This window comes from Schistocerca cancellata, chromosome 1 (assembly GCF_023864275.1).
Source record: "Schistocerca cancellata isolate TAMUIC-IGC-003103 chromosome 1, iqSchCanc2.1, whole genome shotgun sequence".
NCBI classification, from domain to species: domain Eukaryota; kingdom Metazoa; phylum Arthropoda; class Insecta; order Orthoptera; family Acrididae; genus Schistocerca; species Schistocerca cancellata.
Window position 1 is genome coordinate 570,421,365 of NC_064626.1, and position 21,833 is coordinate 570,443,197.

A 21,833-nucleotide genomic window follows, 5' to 3' on the forward strand; every position below is an offset into this window, starting at 1 on the left:
CACCATGTCGCACCTGTGTTCAGTTGGTGAGAGAACTGGCGCTCTTGTTGGCCAGAGCAGTTGTTCTCACTAGGAAGCACGCGCTGCGTAGCAGCAGCTTATGTGGACGTGCATTGTCCTGTTGAAAAACCCATTGCCTTCCTGTCGAAGAAATGACAACAGCACGGGGACAATAACTTGCGCAGTGTGACGAGCACTGCTTACTTTTGCCCTGCAGAAACACCAGATGTGACGGCGACTTGTTACTGATGGCTCGTGAGGCCTAGGGTGGGACCTGTGTGTCGTGAGTGCATGAAGTCCGGAATGGGCCTCTCGCTGTGTCTATGCCGTACACTTCTATGTCCCTCACCCGTACACCCACAGAAACTATTCTCAATAGTGAGGACGACAGAGCGCCATTCCACCCTCCAGTCGGCTCTTTCATGACACCTGAGTAGCCACGCTTGGCGGTGTCGTCGCGTCACAGGGTGCCTGGTCGGAGGCACACGTGGTGTTATTAGTCCTGCAGCAAGCAGACGGCTCCCAATAGTACTCACTGAAGCGACAAGTGCAACATCTGCCCGAACTTTTCTCGCTGATTTATGTTCGGTCGACCACCAATGGTCGAAAAATACATAGATCTTCACCTGCGTCTGTAGTACGTGGGCGTCCAGATCCTGGTCTACAATTTGGAAATGTTCCACAGATCACAGAGACACATGCAGCAATTCGTCGATGCCTCCACATCCAGTTCACGTAGATTCATAATGCGACCCCGTTCAAATGGCTGAAACTGTTGAACCGTAGTACGAGACAGTCAGTTTCCTGAGCGCCATCTGACCACCGATGACCGTACCACACCTAGCGCGAACCATGAACAATTTGTGAGTTTGCTCTTTCTAATAGTACGTTGTTCACACATACGTATCAAATAACATAATACTTACGATTTTTTAAAATCGGATGATTGTTTTTGATACACCCTGCATATTGCCTCTTGGCGCTACTTTATGCGACGGACATACAGAGTCAAATACACTGTTTGTCAATGTACTGAGCGCGAGCTTCAAACTATCAGAAAGGGGTCAAAAACAATTTAAAAATATGGGTTGTAACGTTCGGTTAGAAAAATTATAAATGACTGTGCTGATAAACCTCTTTCGTTATTTGATTTTCAAACAGCTGAGCAAAACTGGACGTACTCACACATTTCTCTCTTTACCTATTCTGATCATCACTAAACTGACACACAATGTATTTTTTTTAGCGCAATGCAATCTGACTTTCAACAATCCCTAACTACCTTTCATGAATCACTTACCTCACAAAAATCTTCGTTACTCGAACTACTGCAATACAGCGAGCGCCAAAGATTCTAACTACTGAAGGCACTAACTACTGATAGGCATAGTTAGCAAATGAAAGATTTTGATAGAGAACAAACAATGTATTTACCTTAATAGTGTTCAAAAGTCATTATACAAGTTCATAACATCGAGCTGGGGGCTCACCGCCAACTGCGCAACGCTACGCGCTGTTCACATCCAACTGCCCAACACTACACAAGCGAATATTCCAACAATGAGTCCAACGAGCCACAGACTCCACACAGCACAGTCAGTGATTTTCATACGTGGCGTTACCAACATAAAAACCTCAACAGCCTACTTACAGGGTATGTTCCCATTATTGATTTTGTAAAAAAATTGCATTTTCATCACGATGTTTTTTTTGTTTAGCCATGCGTCTTCTCTTTCGGTTGCTTACTTGTTATCACGAATAGAGAAACGTCGCTCGTCCTTCCTCTCAGTTTTAGCACGTTTCTTAGTTACTTTTACGAAAAGTTTCAATCGCTACATTTACACACTTTGCATCACTGCACTCGTCTGTTGATTAGCCTTCGAATGCCGTTAAAAATTATAGTATTTCATTTAAAAACGATACTTGCCTTCAGTATCTCGATTCACACAAGAATTAAGAGTATTAACCGCTCAACAAAATTACGTCCTTTCAGAGTACAGTCATTTGTAAAAAACCTCATTTTGATATCTGGAACCGTTCTCAAAATAAAAGCTCACCCTGCGTATAATGCACCGTATTGCATTAACTTGTTCATTTCGATTTGACAACAGGGTTCAAGAGTGTTGCAACGCCGTTACATTAACACTTCGTTAGGCAAGTCGTTTGCAACAGTTTTCTTTGGTCGCTGATCACTGGGTGCGAACCTGTTTGCGACGTACCTGGTTGCCGGCTTGACGCAGGCGGACGTACCTCTACATGTTCAAAGAAGCAGAACAGTTAATTTTTTTTTTAGTTTTTTGTAAGCGTCCTTCCAGACGACAAGGAAATATACACGCGTTATTTTATACACACTGAGGGCAGTTATAGCACGGCGGCTGCTTGTCACTTCCAGTATGTTACCAACAAAGCACTTCAGCCAAAATTGAAATGTTTAATTAACAAAGCCGCCTTTGCAGTTCCTCACTACAGTGTATCTATTAATAAAATGTTATAACATAATAAATTCATTAATTATATGATCAGTTGTTTCCTTATTTTACATTATATAAAGTAATAACAGCACCAATTAATCACCTCGAACTGTTGCGTTTGATCTTGGCCCAAATGCGCAACACCGTCCGTAGACATAGTTGCGTTCAGTTACAGTGTAAGTAAATTAGTTCAAAATGCCCTCCCTGTGCGTAGACTAAATTAAGTAGCCAATTGACGATATAATTCATAAAGTGAATGAGTTAAGATTGTCTGTTAACAGGTACGTCTGAAGATGGAATTAGCAAAACACAAAACACGTCGCATTAATAAAGATATTTCAACTGTGGCAGAGGTAGTTTGTTGATAGGATATTCCAAATTTAGCTAGCGTACGAGACAGTTCAAATTTCTCGTTCAGCACTTATGACTTATATTTTTCAAGAATTCTTCAGATCACTGCAGGAGTATATTGTGATAATGTGTCCCAACTTCAACCAGGGGATATTGTGATTTTTCCCGAATAACCTTGATATTGAAGATACAATACACTAAAAAAATATAATATAAAACAAATATGTAACAGAAATAAACAAATTATAGTCATCGGATGGACGGGATGAGATGTTAGCAGTAAAGATCTACGTGATTCAGTAGTTGATGAACATACTAATCTGTTTCACCTGGCTGTTTTATAGCTTAGCAAAACGAACTTAATAAGGATTTAATGACGTTTCGTATAGGGAGTCGGTAGAATCCCTATACGAAACGCCATTAAATCCTTATTAAGTTCGTTTTGCTAAGCTATAAAACAGCCAGGTGAAACAGATTAGTATATATATATGTGTGTGTGTGTGTGTGTTTTACCCGAGGAACGAAGTTTTTAGGATGTTTTTACAATGTTGGAGGTCGAGGTCTTTAGAGACGGCTTTGCTTGAGCGTTGTAGCTTTAATCAAATAATTTGTTTCGTTGGTTTTCATTATCACTTCCGGTGCACATGATAGTACAGACTTGAGAACAGAGGGGGTCACTGAATGATTTATTAGAATTCATTAATCACGGTTCTAGACATCTGTGAATGACGTTACTACTCTACTACATACTAAAAATCAGCAACTTAAATGTAATTAAGTAGAAATAACTTCAAACACCAATTGCAAGTTAAATACAATTTGTAACAGCAATTAATACAAACTAACTCCAATTTCCATTTTCAAGATACTAAAGAAATGTTCCTAAGCAGAAGATCTTCTTCCGTTTCAGAATACTGATGAAGTATTGCTTAACCGTGCACAAATAGTAGGATTAGTATTAAAAATACGTAGAATGTTAATTACTATACAATTAGATAACTGAAAAATTGACAATATCTTACAAATAGATTACATACTGTATATTACAGAGTCGTTTGAGTAGAACTAAAAATATTTACAAGGGTGGATGGTTCAAATGGCTCTGAGCACTATGGGACTTAACATCTATGGTCATCAGTCCCCTAGAACTTAGCACTACTTAAACCTAACTAACCTAAGGACAGCACACAACACCCAGCCATCACGAGGCAGAGAAAATCCCTGACCCCGCCGGGAATCGAACCCGGGAACCCGGGCGTGGAAAGCGAGAACGCTACCGCACGACCACGAGATGCGGGCTTACAAGGGTGGACAAAGCACTACATAATGTGTCAAGGCAACAAAAAAAATAGTTGAAAATGCCAAAAAGTACTTATGTCGGTCTCAAGTGTGAATTCCTTCACTTGATTCTAAAATCGGTCGCTGGATTGAAACACCGACCAGGTAGCACTGTGTGTTCATAGCTACACTATCCTACGGGTACAACACTCTCACCTGTTGAGTGGAGATACGAGGTCTGTCCATAAAATTCCGAAACTTTGTCCACAAAATTTTTCTGCGCTTACCTTTTACTTATTGTGCATGGTCTCCTTCGAAATACTCTCCTACACAAGTGGTACACCGCTCCCGACGCCATTTCCAGATCTGGGAGCAGTCTTGGTACGCGTCTTGCTGGATCGCATGAAGCGCCGTCTGCGAATTTTCTTTTGTCTCGTCTATCACTGCAAATCTTCGGCCTTTCAACGGGGTTTTCAACTCCGGTAATCAAATAAAGGTCCGCAGGGGTCAGGTCTGCAGTATACGGAGGATGAGGCAGCACAGTGGTTTCGTTTTTTATGTAACAGTTACGCACCAAAGGGATGAATGTGTGGTTGCGTTATCGTGATGCACGACTCATTAATTGTCTCGCCACATTTCTGGCCGTTTCCTTCTCACATTTCTCGCAGGCGTCTCAACACGTGCCGATAGCACCATCGATTAACAGTTCATAGCTCTGACACTGATTCATGACGAACTAATCCTTCAAAGTCAAAGAAAACTGCCAGTAAGGCTTTGACATTTGATCTGACCTGGCGAGATTTTTTTGCTCTTGCAGAATCTATCCCGACCCACTGTGAAGACTGAACCTTGGTCTCAACATCATAACCGTAGACCCACATCTTATCACCAATTATGATTCTCTTAAGGAACATCTCGTTCTCATTTGCGCCATGCGAAAGCTCTTCAGATGGCGAGACGAAGGTCTTTCTGGTCTTGACTCACGAGCTGTGGGACGAATTTTGCGGCAATACGATGCATTCCAAGATGCTGTGTCACTATTTCATTACATGATCCAACTGAAATGATACGTTCTTCTGCAATCTCTTGGACAATCAATATTCGATTGGCACCCACGATATCGTTGACGTTCCTGACATGAGTGTCATCGGTAAACGTCGAATGGTGTCCTGAACGAGGGTCATCTTTAACTTCCGTCCGTCCATTTTTAAACCGTGTGAACCATTCGTAACACCGAGTACGGCTTAAGCACACATCATCGCCGGCTTCCAGCATAATTTGGTGTGTCTCTGTACAGATTTTCTTGAATTTCAAGCAAAATTTAATTCAGACGCGTTGCTCCTCTAACTCTGCCGTCTCGAAATTCGTAAACTTAGCGATAAATCGTTCTACTCAATACAGCACTGAGCAATAACTAACTGACATACAACAATGAAACTACCAGGAGCTATTCATCCAACATAGGCGTGTGCCGGGATGCCAACCTCAATTCCGTAATTTTTTGAACTGACCTCGTAGTTTTCGTCCACGTGATTGTACTGCTAGGCAGTCGTCTTTCTTCTACTTGAGTTTCCTACCGAAAATCCGCACCACGGGAGGAAATTTCATTAGACAAATTTTTATACTGTCCATATGCAAGGGGTCGTGGTGTGACGTCTGAGAGCGCAAATTTTGGTTCATCCTGTATACGGCAGAGTTATATGATGGTCACTGTCGGTAGTACGCGACACTGCATATTGCACTGCTTACGATAGCAGGCTACGTGAAAAAACTGACATAACACATGTAGTGTCCCTTTTGCAATATTCACCATTATCGAGGTGAAAAATAAATAAAAATGACTGTATGTGAATCAAAATCAATTGCAAACATTGATTTATCATTGATTTAACTGTAAAAATATACAATATATATCGATAAATGCAGAAAAGACATTATTTTTAGTGTATGAGATTATAACGTGTAAGTAATTAAAAGAAGTATTATCATCTCTGTAAGAGTATAAAACACAATGCAATGCTCATTCTTCTGTCTAGTCTGTTTTGTTCTGTTCGTTCTGGTGTTAGCTGGAATAAGGTACGCAAGCTATTGTGCTGCGCTAGCGTTTGTTTCTGTCGTAACGTAATTGCAAATATTTAATGGTGTAAACTGTGTTCTAGTAAGAATATATTAGTATAAAGTGATCTCCGTATGTTATTTCAAGAACCTACGCCACATTTATCTTATGAAAAGAATATTTAATGAAAATTATTTAGCATGTTTCCAGCTGCTGCGGAGCGAGTAACAGTAATCTCTGACTGTTAACAATTAGCCGCCATTACGCGGTACATTTAAAAATATTTTTTCACAGCACAATGTCTGATAGCCGGAGCGGAAGAAATTAAGTAAAAATATTCTGTGAGATTAATTGAAGTAATCCAGTGAAATAATTTTATTAAAACTTGTCTATTTTCTGTGATAGTAATAATTTCAGAGCTGAGTAATACTACGCTATCGCATTTACAGTAATTTGTAGGGAGCCTGGCGCTCGATAAACCAGATATAATACGTAATTGGCACCCTACGAAATTCATAATTTTGCTTATTATATCTCTTTTGTATTTTTTTTGAAAGCTAAAAGTAAAAACTAAGTCCACTAAAAATCAGTAACAGATCACGATAAATCAAAGGACAAACGAATTTACTAGGAGAGTGTTTCCGCTAACTAAATAAACAACATAACATTATTTTTTCTTTTAAGAGATATAATACACAGTATTCAGCGTCCTTCAACAATGATGCCGAAGCCAAAAAGTCGTTACAAGTATGTTGGACGGTATCCGGTAATGGAGCGAAAAGCGTTAATACACTCATGCTCATAAATTAAGGATAATTGCAGAATGTGGTGCCACAAAACGTGGCACTACACAAAACTGGCGCTAATAGCATAGGCACATAGGGAACATGCACGGCACAGATCTTCAAGTCCACGGTATTGGTGATAAGTTGAGATAACCGTCCCCAAACACATGTGCTACAAAACGCCACTGTTTCCTGCGCATGTACCCCGACATCAGTATGGGATATGATCACCATGCACACGTACACAGGCCGCACAATGGGTTGGCATACTCTGGATCAGGTGGTCGAGCAGCTGCTGGGGTATAGCGTCCCATTCTTGCACCAGTGTCTGTCGGAGCTCCTGAAGTTTCATAGGGGTTTGAAGACGTGCAGCGATACGTCGACCGAGAGCATCCCAGACGTGCTCGATGGGGTTTAGGTCTGGAGAACAGACAGGCCACTGCATTCGCCTGATATCTTCTGTTTCAAGGTGCTCCTCCACGATGGCAGCCCGGTGGGGCCGTGCGTTATCATCCATCAGGAGAAAGGTGGGACCCACTGCACCCCTGAAAAGGCGGACATATTGGTCCAAAATGACGTCCCGATACACCTGACCTGTTACAGTTCATCTGTCAAAGACACGCAGGGGTGTACGTGCAGCAATCATAATCCCACCCCACACCATCAAACCACGAACTCCATACAGGTCTCTTTCAAGGACATTAAGGGGTTGGTATCTGGTTCCTGGTTCACGCCAGATGAATACCCGGCGAGAATCACTGTTCAGACTATACCTGGACTCGTCCGTGAACACAATCTGGGATCACTGTTCCAATGACTATGTACTGTGTTCCTGACACCAGGCTTCACGGGCTCTCCTGTAACCAGGGATCAGTGGAATGCACCTTGCAGGTCTCCCGGCGAATAAACCATGTCTGTTCAGTCGTCTGTAGACTGTTCCAGTGGCTGCGGTATGGTCCCGAGCAAGGCTAGCTGCAGTACTCCGTGGTCGTCTGCGGGCACTGATGGTGAGATATCGGTCTTCTTGTGTTGTTGTACACTGTGGACGTCCCATGCTGTAGCACCTGGACACGTTTCCTGTCTGCTGGAATAGTTCCATTAATCTTGAGATCACACTTTGTGGCACACGGAGGGCCCGTGCCACGACCTGCTGTGTTTGACCAGCCTCCAGTCGCCCTAGTATTCTACCCCTCATAACGTCATCAATATGTGTTCTTTGATCCATTTTCAACACTCAGTCACCATTAGCACGTCTGAAAACTTCTGCACACTTACTCGCTGTACCGTACTCTGACATGCACCAACATACGTCTGCGTATGTGGACTGCTGCCAGCGCCACCGTGCGACGACCGCACGTCATATTCACCGCATGGTCATAACCCAAGGTGATTTAAACCCGCAAACTGGCCACCAGAGCGTTGTTTCACCATGTATCAGCATTATCCTTAATTTATGAGCATGAGTGTAGTTACTGGGACGACACTCACTCTTCGTGTAGAGTACAGACTGTACCAGTTTGTCACTGTAGTGTTTACCGATGTCACGTGTTGCAGCGGTGGGTGAGGCGGCACGTTCGACGTCGACGACGAAGTGCAACTGCAGGTGTGACCTGTCGCCCAGCCCCGTCTGCGCCAGGGACTCGACGGGCGACGTCGACACCTTCCAGAACTTCTGCATGCTCTCCTGCTACAACTGCACCATGGACAAGGGTGAGTCACGCTGCGCCCCTGGGACAACGGGGATGCCTCATACTCTGCAGCCCTAGTGGCGATCTGAAGCTTCCTGGCAGGCTTAAATTACGTGCTGGAACGGGACACGAACCATGCTTTCGCAGACAGTGCCCGCCAAGAGTCAGAATTCGCGTTCGAGTCCCGGTTCGGCACACAGTTTCGTCTGCCAGGGAGTCCATGGATGTCTCAGAACATAAAGGCATTACCCAAAAAAGTAAAAGGATCTTTAATCTTCTTCACTTTCTGCTGTTAGTATGTCATCATTTGCACATCTAAGATGATTTATGTTTATCGCAGGTATTCTTCATCTAACCCGACGTTCCCAATAATGTGCTCTGCATTAAAACTGAATAAATTAGATAACAATATGCGGCCTTGTGTACTCCTATTTGGATTTTGACCAATTTAGTCGCTCCATATATGGTTCTCCGTGGCTTCTTGATCAGAGTATAAATTCTGCGTGAGGTAAATGAGGTGATCTGGTACTTCCATGTTTTTGTGTACGTTCCATAATATAAGGTTAACGCAATCAAAGGCTCTGGCGTAATCAATAAAGCAGAGATATATACCTTTCTGGAAATCCTTTCCCATAACCCATCGGCTGTTGTCTTCCTTCACGAAATCGAGGCTTGTTCTTCGGGTGCTTCTCGATCCATATACTGCCGTAGTCTATTTCGTAAGATTTTACGCACGTCTTTGCTAGCAAGAGATAAGTGCGGTTGTTCAATGATTTGAACAGTGTTCAGAAATTCCCTTCTGTGGAAGCAGGTTGAATACTGAGCTTTTAACTTTTGGCCACTGTTGACATCTCCATATTTTCCGAAATATTGAATGCAACACTTTAAGTGCATTCTTTCCATTGATTTTGTACAATTGTGCTGTAATTCTATCGTAGCTAACACCCTTGCTTTTAGCAATATTTTCTACGGCCTGTTTGGCTTCGCTCTCCAAACTGTCTGTCTCTGGTTTTAAAATCACATTAACTTCATCGTCATCGGTATGTAATTCTTTATTATGTACATCTTCTACATAGTCCGCCCTTCTCTCTTTAATGTCGTCTGCTTCTATTAGATCTTTACCTTTTCTGTCTTTTATCCTTCCAATTTTCGCCTGGAATTTTCCTTTAATATCTTCAATTTTCTTGTAACGATCCATCGTCTTCCCCATTCGGCAACTCTCTTCAACCTTTTCTTTTTTGTACTGTTCATTTAAGAAGATACTCTTATCTCTTCTAGCTAATTTCCGATACTCTACATTTAATTTAAACATTGCTGATCCATCCCCCTTTAATTTTTGCTTTCCTTCGTTCTTCTCCTTTTACAATGTCTCACTCGATAAACGTTTGGAGTTCTTGCTGTTCTTTTTGAGAATGTGCCTTTCTTCTGTCCCCTTGACAGGATACGCTGCTTCTGTCCACAGGAGATATGACGCCATAAGCATTAATATGCACAGAAAGCCAGCTTTTGCTTAAAACGGAGCGAAAATGATCCAGACTATTTTCATCCAGGGTTTGGTAGTGAGAGCACTTTGCGACTTTCAACAAACTTTATACATAATTTCAAACCTTTTCTAATTTGTTTCTCGCTTACATGTAAATCACATTCACTCATTTCTAAAGTAATCAGGCGTGAAGCTCTTTTGTACATGGCATTTCGAGTCTTTAAAGAATCGGGGATGTACTGATGGGTTACTATGTTTTAACCAAGAGGAATGCTATTAATCGAATTCCTGGTTGTGGCTGACCACAGAGGAACGTCGCGCTTCCTTAATACTTGCGGCAGCTCCCAAGGACAAGGAAATACAAGCACGCGCTCCAAGGTCTTATGGCAGACGAGTACTGAGCAAAGAATCGACAGATCGCAGAACGCAGTTTGATATCGAGATGCCTGACTTCCGGAAGGCATTCAGTAAAGTTCTGCAGAGTTACTTCGTAAACAAAATACGAGCTTTCCATGACGTTTCGAGGCTGCAGCTGGATGACGTTGACTTCTTGCCACGATATTTCAGCTGGCAGCCCTTTAGCCATATTCAGGTGAGTGTTCTGCAGTGGAGATTGCTTGGTTTTTTTTCTTTATTGCATTTCGATCCCCCCCACCCCCCCACTCCAGGGGGGGGGGGGGTGTTGGCAGTAGCGTAGGCCTCTCTATAGCCTACAGAAACAATAAAAACAGGTGATAAAACGGTGACATTGTAAAAAACTGTAAAATGGCGGAAAGTTGTGGAATTTAAAATATAAAAACATGGCGCTGACGATGCGGATGAATACACACAGTAAGTAGACAGGCACAATTAAAGAAACACGGCGACAGTCTGGTTTCTGTTCGCACGGGATAAAAAACACAACTAGTGACAGTATGGTGGCTGTTCGCAACACTGACAGGGGACACACAACACTGAACATTCACTTAAAACAGCACTATAGAGGCGACACAGTGGCAGATGGGGGTGTGGGGAGGACCTGGACCGATGAGGGAAAAAAAAGAGAGGAGGCAAGGAAAAGGGTGGGAGCCGATGGAGGGAGAGGACATAGAAAAGGGGGGGGGGCAGGGCAGACGCAGAAAGGATTGGGGAAGGCAGTGGAGGGGAAAGCAAAAGAACTTGGGGGAGAGAAGGGAATCAGAGAGAGGGTAGGCGGGCAAAAAACAGGGTGGGAGGAGGGGGGAGAGGGAGCCCGGGAAAAGGACAGAGGGAGGAATGGGGAGGTGAGGATCAGAGTTGATAGGAGGAATAAATGGAGGGAGAGAGGGCATCATCCGCGAGGGGGAGTTGATGGAAGCCACCTTGGGAAAGGAGATGAAGGGTGTAGAGGAGGAGGGCACGGGGGACACAACGGCGAAGTTGCGGCAGAGGGTAGGGATTGGAGAGGACAAATGGCTCAAATGGCTCTGAGCACTATGGGACTCAACTGCTGAGGTCATAAGTCCCCTATAACTTAGAACTACTTAAACCTAACTAACCTAAGGACATCACACACATCCATGCCTGAAGCAGTATTCGAACCTGCGACCGTAGCAGTCACGCGGCTCCAGACTGGGACAGGAGCAATCAGGGGATGGGGGGGATCAAGTCGGTGGTAGGTGTAGAGGACGTGGATATGTTGGAGGAAAAGGAGCAAATGGGGGAAAGGAATCAGGTCATAGAGGATCCACATGGGGGACAGGAGGCGTATACGGAAGGCGAGGCGGAGTGCATGGCGCTTGAGGATCTGGAGGGACTTACAGAATTTGGGTTGGTGGGTAGGAGATTGCTAGTTCACATCACTAAGTTTATCCCAAAAATTGTTGCGGAGGCGCATGCGCAAAGGCAGCTGCTACATGAGGTCCTCCTTCGAGCTTAAGCTCCATCTGTGCAGCCCAAGCACATGGGTAATGGTGATACTATATGTGCGCTCTCTGTTGGAATGCGGGCTTGCAGAGTTAAAATTCAGTGTGAAATTAACAGAATTAACTGTCGCTGGACGTGTCATTAGTCATAAAATGTCTCCCTTCTGAAGATAGTAAAGAAATCATCAGGTCGCATGCCTTATCCAGTCGAAAGCTGCAATCACGATTTATTAAGATCTTCCACCAAACGTATTTCCCTCGATCCCATAATAACTGAATACCAGAAGGATCTTACCACACTGGAAAGGTATTCTGTAGATTCCAGCTCTTCGCAATCCCAGATCGTCCTTTGCCGCACAGAGAAGAGCCCAAACCTTTGTAGACGCTTTGTAGAGTCTTAATTTCGACGAAATATTGCCGACATATAGGAGGAACACCTTAAACTTGAACCACTCTTTCTCCTCTTTCCCTTGTGGGTGATCACGTTTGTTCCTCCTCAAAGCTCTCAAAGCTGTGCTGATCTGATGTGGAGAATATCCATTATCTTTGAACACAGATTCAGTTTCCTTTAATATCTTCAGAAATAAATCATTTTATAACTAATAACGCATCTAGCGACAGTTAATTTTATTATCTTGACATCTGAATTTTAACTCCGCGAGCCCGCTTTCCGACAAAGAGCGCGCACGGAGCAGTATTCGAAGAGGGCGCGAAACTCGACGGACTTCACTCATGTAGCGGTTGCCTTTCCGCAAGTGTCTCCGTGCAAATTTTTGGGATAACGTTGCGACGTGAACTAGCGATCTCTAGTGCAAAACACTCACCTGAAGATGGCTGAATAGTTATCAGCCGAAATATCATGGCAAGAAGTTGACAGCGTCCGGCTGCAATCCCAAAACTTTGTAGAATACTCTTTACGCAGGGAAAATTTCAAGAATCACAGAATAAAACATTACTGAATATCAGACTGACTGGATTCATGACTCAGTAGCTCTCACAACTCAGCACGTCATTCTTAACAGGAAGAAGTAGTAAAAAAAAAAAAGTGGTTCAAATGGCTCTGAGCACTATGGGACTTAACTTCTGAGGTCATCAGTCCCCTATCACTTAGAACTACTTAAACCTAACTAACCTAAGGACATCACACACATCCATGCCCGAGGCAGGATTCGAACCTGCGACCGTAGCGGTCGCGGGGTTCCAGACTGTAGCGCCTACAACTGCTCGGCCACTCCGGCTGGCAGAAGTAGTCAGATTTGAAGGTAAAGTTAGGAGTACCCGAAGGGAATGTTACAGAGCCGTTACTCTTCACTGTATGCGTGAATGTGGTGACTAACATCGGAAACTCCACGTGGCTCTTCACAGATTGTGCTGTCGTGCACAGGAAAGTTGTAATGAAAGAAAACTGCAGTACAGTGCTTGGAGCAGGACTGGCAGGTGACCAGTAAGAGAGTTGAATAAATGCAAGATACTGCGTTTAAATAGGCAGAAAAACGGTTATTGTTCCATTACACTATTGATGATAAATCACTGGAAACAGTAACAAGCAGGAAAAATTTGCCAACATGTGTCCGGAGAAACTTGAAGAGGTTTCTTATACTTACTTGTCCAGCGGTCATCGGCCCCGTTGAGTGTAGACGAGGCGATGTGTCAAGAATCAGTTTCTACTGCCTTCTGTCCGCTTCTGTTCCCTCGCAGTCGACTATATTCAAAGCTACCGCATCTTTCATTACGTCATCTTCCCATCTGGTTCTTAGTCTACCCAGGGATCTTTTTGTTCTAATATGGGCAATGAAAGTGATCTTCCCACTGGACTCGTCTCATCTTTCGATACTGTAAAACATTAGACTCGTTCATGAAATCGTAAATTTCATTATTATTTGCTATTCTCCAAGTACCTCCGTCCCTCACCTGGCTAAAGATTCTTTTCATCACTTATATTTCAAACATTAGAAGTTTTTGCAACTTCTTCATAGTTACTGTCCAGCTTTCAGAACCATAGAGGACGATAGGGCGTATAACGGTATTGTAGATCTTCATATCCGCAGAATTTGGTATGGCTATGGACTTGGACGTATCTCTGAGCGCACATAGACATCGGGAGTCAATAGTAATTCTTTCATTTACATCTATGGGTATTCGATTATAACAACTGTACCAACTTCCCAGATACTTGCACTGATTTCAGACTTGAACCTGTCTTCGTCAACTGTGAAGTACTCGTGTGAATGTTTAGTTCTGTCTACTTGAATATGGACTGTGTTTTTGTTTGTTGATGAACAGTCCTGTTTTACTTGCTGCTATGGCGACACTTTTGTACATTTCCACAAGATCTTGTTCGCTCTTGCTCACCAACGCTTACAGCAAGATGAAGGAGAAGTAATTCCAGGCTGACATTCATGGGATGATTTCTATTGAAATGTAAGTCACCTTCGAAAGAAGTGCCTTCAAAACATCTGTTAGACCATTTCTTGAGTATTGATCTTCAACTTGGGACCCGTTCTAGGTAGGATTAATGGAAGCGATATAAAACAGCCAAATAAGAGTAGTGTATTTCGTGATGCATTTGGTTAGAAAGTGCGAGAGCGCTACGTAGATGCTAATCAAACTCTCGTGGCAGATTCTGTAAGAAGTGCGACATGGTTTACTGTTTAAATTAAATTGAACAAAAACATTGGTTTTAGGGTTCCGCACCTAAACCTTTACACGATAACTTTGTTGTCCGTGTGTCTCTCTGTCTGTCTGTCCGACTGTTAAAAACCCTTTTTCTGAGGATCGGGTAGACATAACACGTTAAATTTACGTCACATACGGAGGTCTACGGTCGTTTGTTAGGGTTCCGTACCTAAATCGGTAAATATGGAAACCTTATAGGATCACTTTGTTGCCTGCCTGCCTGCCTGTCTCTCTGTCCGTCTGGTAACGACCTTTTTCTCAGGATGGGGCAGACGCATCAAGTTTGAATTTAAGTCAAATATTGAGGTGTACAGTGCCTTAGCGGTGTAAAAAATTGAAGCTTCTAAATCAACGCAATCAAAAGATAAGGCCATTTATGTCACATACTTTGATACTCACAAAGTGACTCATCAAACCCTATTGGATACTTCTCGTTCACCTATAATCATGAAATTTGGCAAGAAGCAAAGTCGCGCACTAGAACTAAAAAATAATTCGAAAATTGTTAATTTCTAATTATGTCACACGAAAAAACATTATTGTCACTTGTTTCACGATTGTGTCTCTGTCCTTTTGTTAATGGGTAGACGTATCAATTTGAAATTTATGTCACATACTTAAGTCTATGGTCCGATCCGCCAGGGTAGCTGAGAGCGCTAACGCGCTGCTTCCTGGACTCGGGTAGGCGCGCTGGCCCCAGTTCGAATCCGCCTGGCGGATTAACGACGAGGGCCGGCGTGCCGGCCAGCCTGGATGCGGTTTTTAGGTGGTTTTCCACATCCCGCTAGGTGAATACCGTGCTGGTCCCCACATTACGCCTCAGTTACACGCGTCGCAGACATTTGAAACACGTCCACACTATTTCACGATTTACACTGGATGCAGACAGTTGGGTTACACTGATTCCGTCCTGGGGGGTCGGGAGTGGCCATACCTAACACTAACATTGCCAAATGCGTTGTAACCACGCCGACCCTGCGAGACTATGGCGTAAGCAAAAGAAAGAAAGAAAGACTAAAGTCTATGGTCCCTTGGCAGTGCAATAAATGTAAGCTTGTAAGTCAGTGCAGTCAAAAGATACAGTCATTTGCGTCACATATTTTGATACTCGCAAACTCATTCATCAAAATCTATAAGGTACTCTGCCCTTGGACTATTATGTTATTGGGCAAGAAGATAGGCTTCACAGTACAATAAAAGGGAAAAATCCGAACTTGGTAAATGGTTATCATATCATGCGTATAAAAAATGTTAAAGCATTCTTGAAAGTCTGGGAATTCCCGGGACTGATATCTCGCTAAGTCCAACATCGATAACAGGCAAAAATCATCGAGATTCTCTGTTCTAGACTGGATGAACTGTCTACACAAATACTTAAGTTACTACAGAACCAGCAGAATACGAGTCCTGCCCGCACCTTGAAAACTTTTTCAGAATATATTATTCCATTTTATAAGAGTTTTCCTGCTAATATATTTCTCTGTATACAGCAATATCTTTCGCTGCCAGGTTGGTAGAACTGCGGATAACATTTACTTAGTCATCTGTGTCTAATAAAACTACAGATACTGCAAGGATACTGCCGGTATCATAAGGCATGACATTTTTCTTCTGGGAAAGACTCGCTTCATGCAGTGTGTGAGTAACTACTGGATAAAATCGTGTCTTTTTTCCGATATAATGTAAGGATATTTATTGTAATAAACGACAACGTGCATTTCCACAGAAGATTTTACTTAAGTCAAGAAGTAGGGGATCACATGAACCCCAGTGCCAAATGGATTTGCTACCGAATGTGACGAACAAAAGAAGCGAGTTTATTTTCTCGCATGCGCAGGACCCAGGAACTGCCTGAGAGTGCAGAGCTGCCGAAATGTCAGTGGGCAAACTTTCTCCCCGATCCGGGACAAGGCTGCCACGCGTCGTTGTTCTCCATCTGCTGCAGCTGCTGCTCCTCATAGCTGTTTTGCACCAAGAGCATCACCATCGCCCTAACAAACTAGCACGAAATAAATACTATTGACTCAAAGGAGAAGTATTATGTTGCAACAGTAAAAGATGCGATGAAAGATATAAAATAATTCTTTAAAATCATAATTCTGCATGCCACAAATAGCTTTCAGTCTTTATGTTTCTAGCATTATCTTCCAACGAAAACAAAAGAATTGATGGAGGATAGCAACAGCAAGAAATAGTAATAAATATTTTGTTGCATGCAGATGATACTAAGACAGAGACAGTAAGTAACATTATTGAATGACAGAAAAATTGTTAAATTAAGATGTCAGCAAACTAAACCACCGCTGTGTCACATTGCGAAAGAGAAATAGTCTGCTCAAGCAATGAAATACAAGAAAACGAAAATATTAATTTTTGGGGACTACAGATAGATCTCAACTTTAAATGGAAAAGATACAGTATAGAATTAATAAAGCGCCTTTTTCAACTATATTCGCTCTAGTTATAGCTGACTTAAAAGTGAAGAAATTAGTTTGTAGCACTATTTCCATTCACTAATGAGTAACGGTATAATTTTTCTGATAAACTGATTTTGCAGATGCAGAATTTTCAGAATACAGAAGCTTGTTATAACAATTACATCTAGTGCAATGGCTCTGAGCACTATGGGACTTAACTTCTAAGGTCATTAGTCCCCTAGAACTTAGAACTACTTAAACCTAACTAACCTAAGGACATCACACACATCCATGCCCGAGGCAGGATTCGAACCTGCGACCGTAGCGGTCACGTGGTTCCAGACTGTAGCGCCTAGAACCGCACGGCCACCCCGGGCGGCTTCGTGCAATGACCTCTTAAAAAAAGGTTGTATTTAGACAACTGTTTCACACTGTTTTCTTTAATATCCTTTGTCGTTATCAGTAGTTGTCTTTTCTCAAACAGTACAAACACGAATACAATACTGGAGCCAAAAACCTCTACAAAGACTTCAGGGACATCGGATTGTAATTAATAATAGCGCGGTAACACAATAGTATTTCAAAGTACTAATTCATTTCATTGTATTGTATTAAAATAAAATGTAGCCTACATCTTTGACTTCTTTTTACATCCTGGAGACCCCTCTCCGCGGCATCCAAGAAATACAATGAATGTAATATAAAAGCAAATGAAATTTAGAGCTATATGTAGAATACAAGTTCATGAAGCGCAAGAAGGGGCGTTTATTGAAGGATCATAATCAAATTATTTTCCTCATGAAGAAAAAGGATCTCTTAAAGAATTAACGCAGATTCCGGTAAAAAATCACTCGTATTAAGCATGCATCGTTTTTCTTTCACTAACGATATCTCCATATGATAAATACAGCTGAAAAATAGATTCCATCTTCCTAGCTTTCTGAAAAGCACCCGACGTTGTACTACATTGCCAGACTAAACGTTCATCGTCACGAGTAAGTGATTGACTCGGAGAATATTTGGTTGACAGAATCCAGACTACTACACTGGACGGCGAATGTTTTAATAAACCAGAAAGTACCACCACAGGTTCCACAGGGTGGCGTTACAAGATCACTGAAATCCTTAGTATGCAGAGTGTCCCAGGAGGAATGGTCAATATTCAGGGATATGACAGAAACAATCATCCGAAGCAAACAAGTGTAGTGATATTTGTGCAGGCTTTCGTGGCCATTGTCACTGAAGTTAAAATCCTCTGGGTTATTAGGCCGCGTCTTATTTCTACTAAAATGATCGACATTTCGACCCCTCTGCTGGGATATTCCTCAGGATCTTATGGCGTCCACTACTGTTAAAACACTGTGTTCTAGCAGCAGTGGACACCAGAAGATCCTGAGGAAGATCTCAGCCGGCCGGAGTGACCGAGCGGTTCTAGGCGCTACAGTCTGGAACCGCGCGACCGCTACGGTCGCAGGTTCGAATCCTGCCTCGGGCATGGATGTGTGTGTTGTCCTTAGGTTAGTTAGGTTTAAGTAGTTCTAAGTTCTAGGGGACTGATGACCTCAGCAGTTAAGTCCCGTAGTGCTCAGAGCCATTTGAACCATTTTTGAAGATCTCAGCAGAAAGGTCGGAATGTCGATCATTTTAGAAGAAATATTACGCGGCCTAATAACCCAGAAGATTTTAACTTCAGATCTAGTGATCCTGGACTGTAAAATGCATACCTAGAGAGCTATGAGTCCATCTTCGCTACTGTGAAAAAGATCTCTTCTAATGCAAGGTCTTTGATTTCACGCTAGAATGTAGTACGGACCAAGACAAGAAAAACACGTCAAGTAAATATGGGTTTTAAAATGTATATCTTAAGAGCTATGATCTTTTATGCAGTAGAAGAGATATGTTTCATAGTAGAGAAGATGAACAAGTGCTCACAGCCCTTAAGGCATGTATTTTAGAATCCAGATTTACTGGACATTTTTTCCTTGTCTTGGTACATCTACCTACTCCAAAAATATGGACACCAAAGAGCGTGGAGTAGAAGAGACTTGTTTCACAGTCTCGAAGATGAAGAAATACACATAGCTCTTAACGTATACATTTTAGTGCACATGTTTACAAGACTTTTGTTTTGAACGACGATTCTTGTCATGTCCCTGAAAACTGTTTATTTGCCCTAGGACACTGGCCGGCCTCAGTGACCGAGCGGTTCTAGGCGCTTCAGTCTGGAACCGCACTATAGCTACGGTCGCAGGTTCGAATCCTGCCTCGGGCATGGATGTGTGTGATGTCTTTAGATTAGTTAGGTTTAGGTAGTTCTAAGTTCTAGGGGACTGATGACGTCAGATCTGTATGTTACGGATCCTTTGGAAACGACCTGCAACATTTGTCTACATTTAAGAATTGATACTGCATGATCAGAAGGAAATACTGAATGATTTAGAGTATCAAGTACATTTACTGAATAGAATCACCTTTTAACTGTAAACAAATGCAAAGTAATTCCTACAATAAATAGAAAGGACCTGACAATACCCGATTAGAACAGAAGTGGTAAAGGTCTCGAGTATGTCACTCAACTGTATGTGCTCTTAATGAGAAAGTGTTTGTGTCTGTCGTGAGATGAAAGCAAAATCTCCAGCCGTTTGCAAAAATGGTCTTTAGAATGCTTATCATCTCTATAACTATTCCGTTGGGTTTAGAAATCTCTGTTTCTCCTACCCGTACAAGAACTTCGCCTTCCTCTTGCTGGATCGTGTTTACGTAACAGTGGCGCAAAGCTGCAACTAGTGCTTGGGCAGAAAACGCACACCAGAGAGAGAGAAAGGTCTGGTTGACCCTCAAAAACACCGGAGCATTGCCCAACGTTCTCTGAATCAGCTGCTGTCCTCTATTTCGGATATCTAGAAAGAGCTTCTGTTCATATATTGCTTTGCTGTTGTGGAGATATTTGTAAATTAATGGACTAGCGCCAAAGGGCAAATGCTGAGATAACGTTTTAGCAAAAAAAGTCTTGTATCAGCATAGCGTTTGAGCAATAACTCTTATCGTTCATTATGAGCTGGTATTCGGGCAGATGGTGCCATAGAGTCAGCGATTAGAGACGTCGACTTGACTTTCCTGTTTCAGAGATGCCAAGGACAAAAGACTGCAAATGCCTGTTGTGACGTCAGCTGAGAACGAAGGCCTGATATCCTTTCTACAATATCACTAAGTTCGAGGATTAAGCTAAACAATTAATTTATCCACTGCAATGTGTATAAATTGTTCTCTGCAGGTCAGTTTTTTCACGTAGGGTGACACAGCAATTAATTAATTGTACAAACAGCGGAGATGAAAATGATGATTTTAGATACGTCTTCGCTCCTTATTTTATCTCTCCTGGAAGGTACTTAAAGAGCTGAAGCAGCTTCATTTTAGTGGACTGCTCTCGCGGAACTTTTTCCAATTTCTCGTATTCATAGCAACGTTGTAACGACAATTTATCTTCCTTCTTATGGTTCTGAGAGACTTTTGTATTCATCCACATATTGCACCGACATCATTGGCGTTTGTTATAGGGTTGGTACCTCTATTTACAGTTTTATCCTAATGCAGATATCTGAAGTGGATACTTCATCAGGGTACGACCAAAGATGTCTACATTGGAGTGTACCGACTTTTTACCCTGGAAGACCATTATTTTGGCTTTGACTTTAAAGTATCACTAGCCTGCTGTCTTGGCAGGTTAGGTGTAATTACCTCGTCGCTCTTTTAATCGTTCTCAGTTGTCTTTTGTAGTAATTCCTCGTTGTTCTTTGTAATCGTTCTCAGTTATCTTTTGTAATAACTTTGTGCAAACAATGTACCGTACATGTTGACACAGTGGTCAGACACTCGACTAGCTTTTTGGAGGGCGCTCTTCCAGATAGTAGGCATTACGCTATTTCGCTGAATGGCATGTGTTAAATCTGGCAGTGGTCTGTTTGAGAGGGCACAGCAGACTTGCTATTACCTGGTATTTGCTGCACAGTCGTAACTGTTCAACTAAATGGACTACGCCTGTCAGTATAGACTAACCATTCTGTGTCCACCTGCCCACACTTATACACCTGACCTGCTGTCCAGCGGAAGATAAGTATAATGGCTTGCTCTTGCCTCAAGTACTTGGAGGTACTAACTAACCTAAAAACATGTTACCTCTAATAGCTATAATTATTAGTCTGCACATGAAGTAATTACTGATGTGATGTTGTTCAATATACTGTCCTCAGTCACCAATCAAAACGACCTCTAAAATGGCCGTGATCTAGCCTCCATCTTTCATGAAGACGTCTCTGTTTACACATGTTGTAAGGAAGTCTGAAGGAAAGATAAGGAACTGATATTACCTGTCGTTCGGTCAGCCATTGTTCCCATCTAACTACCAACGGGCCCAGGCGAGGCGTAAAGCTTTGTGTCGTGCAGTCATCAAGAGTACACGAGTCGGCCACCGGTTCCGAAAGCCCATATCAATGATGTTTCGTTGAATGGTTCACACCCGGACACTTGTTGATAGCCCAGCATTGAAATCTGCAGCAATTTGCGGAAGGGTTGCACATCTTTCAAGTTGAACGATTCTGTTCAGTTGTCGTTGGTCCCGTTCTTGCAGGATCTTTTTCCGGCTGCAGCGATGTCGGAGATCTGATGTTTTACCGAATTCCTGATACTCACGGTACACTCGTGAAATGATCGTACGAGAAAATCCCCACTTCATTGCTACCTCGGAG

The 21,833-nt window shown here is 42.5% G+C and overlaps 1 protein-coding gene across 1 annotated transcript in view; it reads left to right on the forward strand.

Moving 5' to 3' along the window:
• The window catches only part of LOC126181580 (Kazal peptide Pr13a-like), an 84,367-nt gene that overhangs the window by 32,387 nt on the left and 30,147 nt on the right, over window positions 1-21,833 (forward strand). Inside the window, exon 2 of the mRNA XM_049924782.1 lies at window positions 8,496-8,651. Within this exon, the coding sequence (XP_049780739.1) occupies window positions 8,496-8,651 (156 nt within the window). The remainder of the gene's footprint in view (window positions 1-8,495; window positions 8,652-21,833) is intronic.